The sequence below is a fragment of the Chroicocephalus ridibundus genome, chromosome 14 (genome assembly GCF_963924245.1).
Source record: "Chroicocephalus ridibundus chromosome 14, bChrRid1.1, whole genome shotgun sequence".
In the NCBI taxonomy this organism is placed as follows: Eukaryota; Metazoa; Chordata; class Aves; order Charadriiformes; family Laridae; genus Chroicocephalus; species Chroicocephalus ridibundus.
This window is the reverse complement of record NC_086297.1, coordinates 1,722,806-1,737,887: the sequence shown is the minus strand read 5'-3', so window position 1 is coordinate 1,737,887 and position 15,082 is coordinate 1,722,806. Positions and strand designations below refer to the sequence as shown.

At 43.2% G+C, this 15,082-nt stretch overlaps 1 protein-coding gene across 6 annotated transcripts in view; it reads right to left on the bottom strand.

Moving 5' to 3' along the window:
* CEP112 (centrosomal protein 112) overlaps positions 1-15,082 on the bottom strand; it is a 204,123-nt gene that overhangs the window by 26,632 nt on the left and 162,409 nt on the right. For 5 of the 6 annotated variants that reach the window (XM_063352596.1, XM_063352598.1, XM_063352597.1 and 2 more), the window contains 3 exons: positions 10,041-10,142; positions 7,591-7,655; positions 6,109-6,246 (listed from right to left, as the gene is read on the bottom strand). In XM_063352596.1, coding sequence (XP_063208666.1) covers positions 6,243-6,246; positions 7,591-7,655; positions 10,041-10,142 — 171 coding nt within the window. In that variant the 3' untranslated portion in view covers positions 6,109-6,242. Of the gene's footprint in view, positions 1-6,108; positions 6,247-7,590; positions 7,656-10,040; positions 10,143-15,082 lie in introns of those variants that run through there. The other variant, XR_010073347.1, reaches the window with a different exon arrangement.

The window sequence follows — 15,082 nt, the reverse complement described above, 5'->3', positions numbered from 1 at the left end:
TTTGTGTGATTTCCACTTGCATTTGAAATATATATGGAGTGTGGATAAATTCACACAATGTAATTTTAGGACTTTTAGAAATTTCTCCATAACCACCCTTAACTGGAGTGCCCATGCTGCTCCATAAACAGGGTAAAACCAACAAAACATGATCTCCTCAGCGCAGGTCACTGGCAATTTCAGCTGTAATACTCAGCTCTATTAAGAGCAGTAATTAACGGTAAATGAAGTCGTTGAATGTTTGCTCTGCTCCAGCTCTGTGCCGGGACGAGGCCTGGATGCCCAGCGGCTAAATCATCTGCTGAACAGGTTCTTAGTGCCCTAAATGCACCCCGGGCTCCGTAAACAAGCGCTCGGGAGACTCAGAGCACCCGAACATAGGCTTTTTGCTGAAATGCTCAGCTACAGGCTTTGCAGAGGTATTTACGTTTCATAGAGTGCTAGCCTGGAATTTATGAGAACAGTATGTTTCAGGTACCTGAATGCCTGAGGAGCTTTATGTTACACCCAAAGTTACCAGATTTGTGGCAGGACAACAAACTGCGTGCCGGTTCCCCGAAGTCCAAGGCTGGCACCCTGAGCGATACATAAATCTGACACGAGCGGGCTGAAAACCTGGGTTAAGCAGGGGACTGAAGAAATACAACTCAAGTTTCCTCACTCCATTTTGCCAAAGCGTCTTCACACAGACCCAGCTGCTGCTCTGCTACTTGAGCTCGAAGGGAGCAAATGGGGGAAAAGGCACAGGGGAAGTGTCTTCTCCTCCTCCGCCTGCAAACTTCTGCACAGCGGTTTCGATGCAAATCCATTTACTGCTGACCCGAAGGGGACGCTGAGCTCGTTCAGGCAGCACGAGCCATGGGCCGGGTGGGTTTGGTGGAGGACTCGCTAGCACTCAAGTGCCACCAGTGCTCACTGCCAGTGCCACCGTGGCATCTGCACTGTCCCGGAGGTGCGGCTGAGTGGGGCTTTGTGGGCTGGAGGTGTCCTCAGGCTGCTGGTGAGGCCAAATGGAAATACTAAATAAAGCATTCAAGATACTCCATATGGTCTGTGAGCATCAATTGCATTCGCAGCGTACCACTTTGAGGGTTCATCCAACTGAGCTTTCCCAACATGAGCTTCAGCACATCTTCAAAGCAGAGGCTGTGAGCACCTTCTGTTGGAGGGCTACGCAACGCAGCCTGCCACGGTTGAGCAGCACAGCCAGGAGCAGCTCCCGTCTCCCAGTGCCAGTTCCCCATCCCTTCGCTGCCCCACCGCACTGTCCTCCAACAGGAACCCGGGACAAGCGACACTTCATCTACGACAGCCCAGGGAAGACGAGGGAGAGGGGAGGAAGAGCTGATTAAAATCAGAGTTTTCATTCAGAGTTTTCATTCTAGATTCAAATCTATACTGAAATTAGTCAGCCAATGACCTCATCCAACAGCGATGAACAAACAAGAAGATGACAAGCAAGTGTCGATAAGTCTCAGAAGACGTAACATCGTTCCTGAGCACAATTAAACACAGCCTTACAAACATCCCAGCTCTGACTGTTCATGAAATCCATATGGAGTCATTAGCCTTCTTAGGTCTATTTTTCCACCACCCTTAGATGCAGAATGAGTGCCTGACTGCGTAGAAACCTACTGAGATTTAGGTAGGCTCTGAATTTAAAGAGAAAGAGCGATTTCTGAGGAACCCCTTTCTAAAAATGCTTGCCCTGGAAGAAGACTGGTCAACTATGGATCCACAGGCCATCGTGGACAAACTCCCTGGATTGACCAGCTGCATCGTCAGCCCCGTGTTAAATGGCTGAGTCTGTGCCACAGCTAATGGTGGAGTTCAGCGGGAAGGAAACCAGATGGTCACCAACTGCATTGGTACTGTGTGTTACGGAGTCGGTGTCACCTCTTGGGTCATATGGACTGTCAATTAAATCTTATTAAACATGTCCTGCACCCTCCAGGAGTTCTCAGCACTACTGCTTTGGCGCTCAGTGAAGAGACAAGGGTGGTACTACAGAGTCCTCGATTTCAGCTCAGGATCACTTTGACCGCTGGACTTCTTATGGACATAGGTCCAGAATTTTAATAAATTCCTTGAAGCCTTTCTTTGAGCAAAACTGGACAAAGTTAACTTCAGCATTAGTTTGGCTGGGATAAGACAACCGCAGAACTAGGACCCACAACCTTCTTTTGAAATGATGGCCAAATCTGCCCGTTGTCAACCTTTGCTGTCAGGCCTCAAACGGGAGGACAAGATTCCTAAAATATAAATCTGAATACATGTTATGAAGTTGAAAGTATTGTGTTATAACTTAACTGTCCAGCTGAGATAAAGGTATCCCTTTACTTTGCTCATTTTACCAACACACATTTCCTTGTTTTCAGTCCTTAGTACTGAGACTGACACATGTGCCGTGGGGCCAACTTCCCAAGGCTTTTCCAAAAATACCACCTGGAATATTGCATATATCTGGGTTAAAATGAGAATTAAGCTCACCGTTGCTAGCAACAGCATTAGGAGAACCATCAGGGAAGAAAAGGACTCTTCTCCCAAGGAGGCCTCGAAGCGAGCACAGCACTTGACAGCCAGTAGCCAGCCATCAGGTTCACGGGAGAAAGGCCGGACCAGCAGGGATCAGGGCCAGGGGCTGCAACGCAAGGGCACGACACAAGGTCTTCATTTTCTGGTACCACCTTTGTCTGTCAGTGGAGAAGAGATCGTCCCGTGGCAGCAAATGGTAAAGAAATGGTATTTTTTCCGGGGGCTTGACTTCTTTATTGCAACTGTCCGATAACATGAACGAGAGCCGCATAATTGCTGTGTGAGTGTTACAAACTGCTCCCCGGCGCAGCCACGCACAGACACACTCTTCCTCCCTCACATTTTTGCAGGATCGGATCCTTCTTCAGTTCTTTCAATGCTTTTTCACAAAAAAAATAATTTCTAATTTAGGGAGGAAAAGTTTGATTTAATTATCTTTTTTTTTTCGGCTTGAATTGACCAACTGCGTATCTTCCACTGGCTTTATCAAAGAAGCCACCAGTACCAGAGCACATCTAATTTTAAGTGGGCTTTAGTTGGCAGACTTAAAATTGATCATGCATTTTAGTTTCAGTAACTTGCAATTTCTGCCCTCTTTGATAGCGCACTTTAAAGAACAAGTCTTCTTTAATGACAAAGGCTTAAAAGAAATGACCTTTCAGAACAAAATATCAAAGCTTAGAAAAGATAGTTCCTTGGAAAAAATGTCTGAATTAAAATGACCTTGTGTTCTGAAACTTTTTCATACAATATCTGACGTCTTACTTTTCCTTTGTACCCTCAGAACAAGACCAAGTATAATTTAGTAGTGTGGTGCCTCCAGTACATTCTGTGATTTGGGAAGGACTTGCAGTGCATTAAGATAATTAAAAAAAATAAATCAGATCCCGTACACACTCTCTATCAAGACTGCTCGTCATTAGAATCAAAGCTGTGCATGTTTTTCAGAAAACTCAATAAAACACTGTAAGATATTCTAGCGATCGCAAATATTTTCTTCCAGTCACAATAAAATCTTTTTCTCTGCAGCAAAATAATTTCTCAGTTTGAACCCAGAGTCGGCAGAGATTTGGGCAAGTACCAGGAGCATCTGCTGCCCCCAGCACCATTAAAGCCCGGGTGCAGAAGAAAGCAGAGGGCTGGGAGAAGGACGGAGGTTGTGTCCCTTTTCTTCCAACTGCACCAGAAACGAACGTGAGACACAAGAACTGTGAGTGGCACCGAAATAAAGTGTCACCTCGACAAGGGTCACCTCCCTTGATGCTGGGGAAAAACGTTACGATGCCATTTTCCTGTGGGGTTTCATATAGGCTGAAATGACCACCTCTCCCACAGCAAAGATCAGTAAAATTAAATAAATAAAAAGTACAAATAAAGCCCTAACCACACTCAAGCTGGTTTCACCAGGCCTTGTTTTATGGGCAATGAAGCCAACTACTGGCAGCTGGCAATTCCCTACCCAGCGGGTGAAAAGGGAGGTACAGAGCAAGTAATATGTATGAAAACCTCTCTAATCCTGCAATTTGGACTCTAACTCTTACTTGCTACTGAAGTCATCAAAGAAATGTTAACAACAACTACAAGAGAACTCCAACCAACTTTGAATTTAATTTCTAATCAGGTTTATAAACACCTTCAAAACTGTCCTCACACGGTATTTGATGCTGGAGAGAGTTTCCCAGAGTTTTAAATCGCCCAGACTGACCAAGATCTACTTTTCTCAAGCTGCTTTTTGATCATCAATGACATCAGCAACCAAATTTCTTCAAAAAGAAGGAAATTGAGGCCTGAATTCAACTAGCTACAAGAGGGGCCATGTGTTTCTTTAGGGATGTCCCCCCGCCTTAGCGCTTTCAAGAGCACGATAACCACCCAGATATCATGCAAAAACGCAAGCAGAACAGCAGGATCAACAACGCCTCGTTTCCTTCACGCATGAGCAGAGAGATTTCTCTGTCCCAGCGTCTGCCATCGGACACCGGCAATATCCAGAGGTAAATCCCAGCGCGCGCAGCCTGCAGCTCCACGAGCTCTCGGTGCTTCTCCCGAAGAGCCCAACCACCGCTGCCGTGCACCTTTCCGAGTAAACACGTTTCATTTTACTGCCCACAATTAACTAAATGCATCCTAATAAATGCTTCCTACTAAAACTCACCGTTGCCCCCGGCAAGGCTTTGTGGCACCTGCCGCAGCAGCAGCACCTCCTCGCTTATCAGAGCCGTGACAACCCCTTATCTGTAATTAGAAGAATCACTTGTTGATTCAAGGAAGGTGGAGAACCTGCCCAGGCCCAGACCAGCCTGACAATCAGCAGCGCACCCAGCAAAGTTGGCGCCCGTGTTTGGCACGAGCTCCCTGCGGGCACTGCCAGGAGGTGGGGGTGGATGGAGCCCAGCCTGCCAAAGCCTCTCCTCACTGATCTCCATGCCAGGCGGAGATAAGCGCGCAGCTGGCGAGCTGGGACTCCAGCCGTGTCCAGCCGCCGGCACTCAAGCGATCAGGACCCTCCTTATTCTGCTCGGCCCATGGCACGTCGAGTGCCGGTGCCACCGGGGTGAGGGAGAAGAAGTGGCCGTCCCCGTCAGCAGCGATACGGAGGGTCTCGCTGCCGCTGCTGGACTTAGAAGGCAGGAATTTCTGGCCCCCTCTCAAGCACTCAGACCATTAACTGTGCCTTGATATGAACACTGCTAGCAGCACGGTGCCTAGGGAAAAAAAAAAAAGCTATTCTTGTGTTCAGCGTATCTAAATTTACAGATTACGAATGTACTAACGTACACCCTGGCTCAGGGATGGCCAAGCAATAAGGAAACCTTCCTGTGCCTGGGGGGCAGAGCCAGGGGGGCTCCCCATCCAGGGCCTTCAGCTTTCCACTGGTGCCCAAACCTCATCCCTGCAAACCCTCAGGAATATGCTTAGAGTGACCAGGATCACCTGAAAAAGCCGGGGTAGGCCCACGCAGAATCAAGGCCGTACCGGTTACGACTCTTTTTCAGTAATGCCCCATAATTGTCTTATCAGTAAATAACGAAGGACTTCCCCGTGACCAGCATATGCAACCCCCATAATCGATTCATATGCAATTAACTGGCAACGGCGGCTGCATTTGTCATCACGGTGTTTTCATTCTCGCTACGATATTTTTGCTTGAAACACAGCATATGTTTTCCCTGTTCACAAAGCCATGCAAAACTCTCATATGCACTGTGGCTACGGAGGTGAGTGAGATGCCCAAGCAGGACAATAATGTCAAAACAAAATAGTACAAAAGAATAATATTTTAATATTATGTAAACACATGGGCACAAAACAATGTCAAAATATGTTAAAATATTTTGGACAATAATAATAGAAAATGGGATTTTCTTCATGTGTAAAAGTGAAAAGAATGGGACTGGGAAGCAATAACAAAAATATTAGTAGAGAAAACTCTACTTGCTCGGTAAGCAAGTTCAGCACGGAGTCAAACACGCTGTATATCAAAAGCATAAGTCTGTAATAAGAGAATGATGAAAAAAATAATGGAAGGAAGATGCAACTAAAAATATGCTGGCACAAGCAATGGATGTGTTTTCATGAACTTCATTACATCTTATGTGCTAACAAAACAGCCACCGATCTTTGCAGTTTAATTTACAAGAGCCAAATCTTCAAACCTATTCAAAGCAGTCCATTTGGCAACCGAAGAAATCCAACGGCTCCTGCAGCTACCTGAAAATGAAGAGATTCTCGTTAGTTTTATTTCATTATTTTTACTATAAAAATACAACAGGCTGAGACCAGGGTCGGGTCCGGTTGGCAGCGGGCCGGGTACGGCCGTGAGCGCGGCTGTGTGGGGCGGTCAGGAGCACGCGGGGGCGTACAGCAGTAAAAGTGAGTATTTCAGTGAATGAGGATCAGGTAAACGCTAACAAAAATTGTCATGTGAATGTAGCCTTGGAAAAATATCTGCTCAGGAGGAAAATGTCCCTGAGCGGAAGCAGCACAAGAGCTTCTCCATGTCCCGGAGCAAACGCGGCGGCTGCCCGGCTGGGAGAGGAGCTGGGATGTGCCGTGCGGGCTCCGTCCCTGCCCTTCTTCTCCAGCAGGACACGGCTGGGGCTCCTTCCACCCCCAGCATCTCTGTCATTTGTGGCCTGGCCTGATCTAATGGTCCGTGATTATTCATCTTTTTAAACAGCTATTTTCCTAACTAACGAAGACACTAATTCAGAACAAGTTTGAGACAAAACGCATCCCTTGGCAATGCTACCACTGCTATTGGAGAGCGTCTAGAGACTACGTCACAATTTTATATTTACCTAACAAGGTTACCTACGCTGGACTTATTACCAAGAATCTCTGACATCTGCAGTTTCCAATTAGCTTTAGCTAATTCTCGTTAAGAAAAAGTCTAGGATTAATACTTTCAGACAACTTTCACACGGTTAACATTTCTACAAATGGCTAAATATCTTACAAATGCTTACGCTATTTTTACAAGCACACATTCTTATTTGCAGAAATCCTCATGTGAGATATGCAAATATCATCAAAGTCTATAAATATAAAAGAGCTGGAGTGGCTTTCCGAGGAAGTTTCCTTTTACTCACCTCTCCATGTGAATCACTTACTCTAAAGGCACAGCAAGGCTTTTTATTGCTGCAGCACTTGCCATAATTTATATTGGAGGGTGTAAACGTCTGAAAAAAAAAAAGCTCAGGCTCATGAAGATCCGGTACTTTGAAGATGTGATCTGCAATATTATGCATTGCATCATTGTTTTCTATCTTAAAAGGAGGTGGCATCACCGCAGAGCTGCAGCTGTGCACCCAGCCACTGTCTCATCATGAACGTCGAGGCAAAGCCCAGACTTGTAATGCACCTGCGAGTTCTCTCATCTGGCTCTAGTAGCACTGACTAAGCACTGGGAAAATTCTCAGACGCTTGTTTACTGAAAATAAGGATCTTTTAAAACGGCAACCATATTTGAGTGTTTTAATTAAGCCGTAAAACTTCAAGAACTGGGATCCACAGGTGTGAAATGGGACAAATTGATCAAAGGTAATCACGTACCTTCTGGCGTGGTAGGTGTTCAGCTCTTCCTGGAGGACGGAGACTCTTTTCTGCAGAATATTTACCTGTAACATAGATCCCACGTGAAAATGGTGTACAAAATTCTAATTAATGAATTTGCACTCGTTTCATAAAGGGCGTTTTTCTCATCTTTCCTGCCTAAAAGAAAATGCAATAACACTTTAGCCGCATACTAGGGTTAATACTTGACAGAAGGTCGTTAGCACGGCTTCCCTGGCCCCGCTCCGGCTGCACGCTGCCTACTGCTTTAGGGAGAGACCCAAAACAGAGCCTGAACTCAGCTGGGGGGATGAGATGGGTTACGCGAGGCTCTGGGAGCTCCAGTTCTATTCTCAACTCCCATACGAAGCCTCCGCTCGGATCCCTGCACTTCTGCTCTTGTGATGAAGGTACTCACCTGTTCTTCAAGTGTATGAAAATTAATGTTTATTAATACACCGTGGCCACTTTTGGACGACTCACCAAGAGCAGAGAGTTGGGCAGCGTACTTTATATTTAGCAACGCTTTTAGAAAACTTTGCCCAAGCCTCAAGTATTTTCTTTTTTTTGTTTGTTTGTTTATTTTTATCACTGCTGGGTGTTTTTACCCAGCCTATCCTCTTCATCCTCCTCCAACAATAAATAATCCTGACAGGTGCAGAGATTCCGCTGCCCTTCTTGTCTGATGTTTTCAAACAGGAATTTCAGCAATTTTCAAAGCCCAGGACACCTGTGCTTCAGAAAGAGCCCTGCTGCTGAGCGGTCTGCGACGGCAGCGCACCGCTGCAAACACAGCCAGCAGCTATGTATTTCTGGGATAGCACCCAGGTTTGAGTATGTGTAGTTACTTTTACTTTTTTGAAATGCTGCTGCCGCTTACAGAAGCCCTGCAGGTGGGTATCAGATTCTACTTTTTTTTTTTTAAACTCATTAAAAGGTGCAGTATTCTTATATTAGCTCCAGAGTAATGCTTCCTACCAGACAGCGCTGATAGTCAACCACACTTTAAAAATAGCTTTTTACTATCAACTGGAAATAGATTTCCCCAGTAGATCCTTAACTCTTAATTTCCCACAGCTATTTAAATGAGAAAGAGCATCATTCCCATTAGGAATCCCTTGATATATAAGCAGAGTGTTTACAACATAGCATTGAAATTGCATCTCTATAGCACACAGGAATATGAAAGTTTCCCCTATGAAAATTTCCTACTTCTATTAAAGGCACACTTTGCCAGCAGAAGTGTCTCACGCATAGCAAAAAAATGCTTAGGCATTGTAAAGAAGGGGGAAAAAAAAGGAAAAAAAAGCATATACATTAAATTACCAACCATCTCCTCTAGAGAGATTGCATAAGAAAGAGAAATGGAGAGTTTGTAGATCTATAATTGCTGGAAAAACGGTCTGGGAAATTGGTACAGGGAGTGTGCTGGTATCAAGCCTACACTTGTACGCCGTGTCCTCAGGGCTTTTGCTCTTCCCAGAGCCCGCGGGCAGCTCTGAGGCACCAGCATTGCCCTGCCTCTCCCGTCTCTTCCCTGCCGCCCAGGAGAGATCCCAGTCCTTCCCAACACGTTTAAATGCACAGCCCGGCACTGGGCCACATGCGAATTCTGGCAGCGTTTTCTTTGCATCACCATTATTTCACACCGATGATCACTCCTCTTTATTGCTATTTATCCTTCTTAATGTGAGTTCAGGCAACGATGATGTTTTGTTTTCTTCCAGCTCCTAGTATCCTGAATAGGCCAGCATCAAACAGCTTCTGCGGGAACCACGTAGAAGAACCACACTCGGTTCGTTAGTAATTCCCTATTTACAATGACATTGTGATATTTCTATTAGCCAGTTTCATGGTCTATTTCATACAAATAATATTGATCCTGTATTGCTCTAGATGAGCTAGCGTCTTGCAATATTAAAACCAGAACAGTTACAGAAGTCTATTAGAGCCTCTTTATATTGGAAAATGTAGAAACAACACAATGATCATTTGGATGACTATCTTAAAAGAAATACGCCATTTGCTTTATTACATAGGCTGAAAGAAAACAAAATGATTTCTCATTCTCTCTGCACCCTTTACATGCATCCTTTAAATGATTGCTTCAGGAGAAACGGGGGAAGGAAGATGAGAGATAACTGCGTGCTACACATGAAAGGTTGAGAAAAAAACCCTAATACTGAATACAGCGTAATTTCTACCTTCAATTGCCATCTGAAGCAAAATCCGGGATCAAAAGTTACAACATGGTATTCTTAAGGTGAGGAGGCTGGGGGAGAAAAGCCTTGTGAACGGTGACTAAGTCAGAAGTATATGAGTCCTGCCATAATTTGGTTTTGAGACTTACTCACTATTTTTGGCCAAATTTTAGATGGTCATAATTTCTTGTCTAGAAGAGATGGTTTTTATCCAGTCCAAAAAGTTGAAGATGAGTAAGAAGAATTTACCTGAGATTTTAAAGATACAATGGTGTCTTCAAGTTCCTGTCTCACAGACGCTGGCATCAGACCTTTGAATGTGGTTTCATATTCTTGTCGTATATGGGTCATCTGAAACAGAACAAAAAGAAATTTATATATAGATGGTTGCTCTTGGAAGCCGGAGAGTAACTTTTTTGCTTCTTTTGCCCAAATTGGAGCCCAAGTAAACTCAGAATTGAGATATCAAGGGAAAGGGAAGGAGAAGAAAGATCAGTAAAGACCTATAAAGTGCAAAAGAGGTAAAAAAGAGGAAGAAAGGAAAAAGAAAACATAAGAATAAAGAATATATAAAAACATAAGAATAAAGAATATACGAAGAGGAGGAAAAAATCATGAAAAGGAAACAGTAAGGCATTTGTTGGACCGTCGTCTGAAGAAGCAATAATCACTCCTAAATCTGTCTCAACAGAGCATTTATACAGCCATAAACTTCTCAAATTGATAATCAGAAGTGTTATTTTTGTCTTTGGTGGGATCTGAACCATGTCAGTAGAGGGATATTTGCTCCTTACTCCCTTAGACAAGGGGAATTACTGTTTCCCAAGATTTTTTTTTACATAATTTCTAGGTGCTTTTAAGGCCTTTTTTTTATTGATTGCACAACTGCTTTTCATTGCACTTTGTGTCCTCCTCAACTTCACTGATGCTCCGGGACTTTCAACGAATAGGTCCGAGTATCTTAGACGTTACGAGATCAGATGTTCACACCAAAATGATTTTAGTCCATAACCTTATTCAACAGATGCTGAGTAAGCAGTATGGTTACAACGCCGTGTTAAATGAAGACAGATCAGCTGGAAGGACTGTGCTTTGTATCTGTCCGGTGAGGCTGTATGTGCCGAATCTTGACCCAGGAAAAGTCCAGAGAGTCTGGATCAGCTCCATCCACCAAGTGGCACAGGACTGCTCGCACGCGTTAGTACTCGGCTGAATCAGGGCCTCACATCTGTACTTAACTTCCAATAGGATTAACCGCTTAATTCAAATTAAGCAAGTACTTAGGTGTTTTTCTGGATTAGCAGCTGAATATGTAAATAAAGGATAAAAGGGAATCAATATCAGATTAACTTATAAAATATCTTTAAACACTCAAATGGAATCTTTTTTCCCAATGATTTACACGCCAACATCATTTTGCGCTAATTTTGGCTTAGTTACCAAATTGCTTAAATCTACCATTGCGACCGCAAATCAAAACCTCAGCCTTACATCTGAAGAAGCCACGAGTTGTAACTTCCAGCTCCCAGCTTGCAAGGGGCGCACACGCTTCAACTCGTGAGAACCCAGCCCAAAGTTCACTGCAAGATGTGCCAATTACCACCTTTCGGAAAAAGCAGGTCATGCCAAAATCTGCATTATGCATAACACAATTATCAATACAAAAGGAATAAAACAATCTGATGAAACTTTAGGAAAATTCTGCCTATGAGTCATTCCAACATGCAGAAGAAATCTCCAAATCTCTATGCAAATAGGCAATTAGAAGCTTTCCTTGTGAGCTGCAAGTAAGTGATGCCACTATGCAAATCTAAAGAGAAAAAAAAGGTGAGACAGGAAACCTTGTTTGAACTCTGCTTGTATATAGGGCAGTGATCAAAATTTATGTTTTTGAAAGTTACACCAATAAATTTATGCTTCTACTTCTAAAAGGGCTTACAATGCTTTGCATAGGTGCCTTGCCAGGATAAATATTTTCTGAGCCAACAGCTCATTTGGGTGGGGATCTTGATAGATCAGGAACATATATCTCAGTTCATTCAACGTGTCACATTTGTTCGTGGTGAGACAGGAGCAGAAATGGGCAGCTAGAACAGCAAAATGCTTTTATTTCCTAAATTTTGAATAATAAAGATTTATTCCACAATTAAGAGGATCTGGATGATCCATCACCTTGCCAATATGTTGGGGTGACCCAACCAGCACAGAATCATAGAATCAGAGAATAGTTTGGGTGGGAAGGGACCTTAAAGCCTCCCCAGTGCCACCCCCTGCCCTGGGCAGGGACACCTCCCACCAGCCCAGGTTGCTCCAAGCCCCGTCCAACCTGGCCTTGAACCCCTCCAGGGACGGGGCAGCCACAGCTTCTCTGGAATCTCCATCGCCGGGGCCCGACTCACACTCAAGCTCTGCATTTTCAGGCGATGCCAATGCCAGGAGCTGAGCCCAGGCCCTGATATCACGCACCAGCCCACGAGCCAGGACTCACACCAGGTCCCGCAGGTGCCGAGCACACAGCAAGAGCCCCTAATTATAATTTTTCCTAGAGGAAAGTCAAGCAAGTTTCATTGCAAGAAGAAAGAACAGAAATTTTAATACAGCTCTGCGAGTGAAATAATAATGTTCTAATTGTGCAACAGCCTTCTTTCAACCAAGTCACTGGTTTTAATAGTTTAATCTGCAAGTGTCCTCTAAATACATGCTTTCACAAGGCTGTCAACGTTTGCCATTAACTCTGCAAAGCAGCAAGGGGATTGTTCCCTTTTGACAAAGGTGTTTCTTGGAAAATCATGAAGAAATACATACTGTGCTTTAAAGTATGGATATATATTACTGAGTTGGCTGAAAACGGAGAAAGAAAATGAGAAACAAGCCCTGGTAGCTGTAATATTGCTTGGGGCTGATTTCTTACTCTATTTCAGAGGGAAGACGCACGGTTTTTGCAGTGAAAACTGTTCTTTGGAATACAATTGCAATTTGTTTGTTTGCTAAGACAAAATTTGTTACTTTCAACTGTGCTCACTAATAATTGCATCACAATAAGATGAAAATAAAATCCCAGATGTTTCCTGTCCTATTATGATAAACAACATGCTGATATTTTTGGCTGAAGTTACTTTCAAGGTCTATTGACCCAGGAGATTAAAATAGTGCATGGCAAAAATCTGAGTCACTTCTTGCAACTGAAAAATAATATATAGTGGGCTAACATATACTAATTTTAATGTGGGAAGGTTTTTATTTTTTAACACTTATTTTTGACCAATGAAAGCTATGTCTGCAGGGATTGTTTTTTATAATTTTTTTTTTGTGCCTTAAAGGCTTTTTTGTTCTTTTATAGCCTCAAGCTGCCTCCCTAGGATCCACAAATACTGTGTCTCCTCTTGCACTCTTGAGAGATGTTTAAAATTGCAATTCTTCAGCCCTCAGGAGGCCTTTAGTCTGCTGCACGAGGATAGCTCTATTTCATTTACTGTTGTATTCGTTTTTCTTCAATCCTGAGAAAGTTGGGGGTTTTTTGAAAATTCATTTTGGTGAGTTGATTTAATCCACGAACCCCTAGGAAGGTTTTATAGCTTTTAATATTAAGCTGCCACACTGGTCTTTGTTTATTCAGGTTGGTGGCTAACATATGAGGTTTAAAGTTGTACCATCAATCATCTTTGGTGTCAGTAGAAACAACTGGAAGCTGAAGTTGCCACACATAGCTCAGGTATGCGCAGCCACACGATAAATTACAAAAAAGGGACAAATATTCACACAGTTATACGAAGGGAAGCAAAAAGCGGGGAAGTTATAATTTCACGGAAGACCATGAGATCTTGTCATAGGTGGGCACTGACCGTTCTCAAAAGAGATAAAAGTTGGTTTTGACGCCCAGAAGAGAAATATCCAATACCAAGCTTTCCAAACCAAGCGGTCAGGCCTGGCCCAACGCTTTTCAGTAGCGTAAGACAAGTTTCAATTTTATTGCTTCACAGGGTCTTCAGGTGGCACAATTCACTTCTGCAGCTACTCGTTATTTGTTTGTGGGGCTGGGTGAGAAGCAGAGGGGAGCACGGGACCGATCAGGAACAAGCCCCGCTGGCACCTCGCTCCACTGGAGTCACTCTCCTTCCTTTTTGAAAGAAACAACCTACACACAGCCAGGAAAAATGCAGTATTTTCAAGATGACCAGATACATTTTAGTCCGCGAGCTCACAGCCTGCAAAGCAGAGGATACTCTGCTTCTCTTCTATGCTTTCTATACAGCCACAACCACGCCGTATCCTGGGGTTCCTGACACCCACTCTCCCCTTCTTCCTTCCGAGAGGTCCGTGATGCTGAGTTTATCACCCAGAACATGCTGTCCCTGGTGCAAAATCCCCATCTCTTTAAAAAACAATAATTAAAAACCAAACCCAAATGCAATCTTGTCCAGATCTCCCAATTGTAAATCACTTGATTTGAACCAGAGGAGCACAAGGAAAATGCAAAAGAAACTCTGAGGTGTACATTGCCAAAGTAAATGAAGGGACCACAGAAGAGTTGTTCAAGTTCCTTTAAAAAAAACAGATCTTGTCTTGAAGGGCACAAAGTTAACATTTTGTTTATGTCAGATAAGAGTCAAAAGGCAGTTCAGTTAACTGAGGTGGTATGGTTTCCTTAGTATCTCAATTTCTGCCTGTGTATGATATTTGTGGAGGATAATTCCACGTGTGCCAGGCAATAGCAGGATAGCGACCAAAAGGCATAATTAGGATCATATAATTATTATCAAACTTTCTCCACGTTTAAGAGGGAGTAAGATGAGAGAAATAATTTCCTGTGTCTCAAATCCTTTCCTACATTATTTAAACAACAGTATGTTACAATGCTGTTTAAAAGAGAAATCTCTTTGAAAAGGTTACGCACCTCTTTCTGCAATACACATCTCTGAAAGGAGACGTGAAAGATCTGCTGTAATAAATCTGAAGTCAGGTTAGGGTACCAAAAAGGTAAAAATAACTCCTTCAGCCTTAGGCAGATCATTTAGTCTCAGACTGAAGTCTCACCCTAAATGAGGATAATAATAATAATAATAATAATAATAATAATAATAATAATAATAATAATAATAATAATAATAATAATAATAATAATATTGCATAGGTCAACTTCATTCAGGTGGTGTGAAGATTGCCGAAGTAATTTTCTGAAAGCACTTTGAAAAGGGCAAGCGAAGGACAAATTACTACGATGCCATCCCAATTAAAAAAAACCCAATCAACAAAAACCCAAACAACAACCCAATGAATGTCAAAGTAATGAT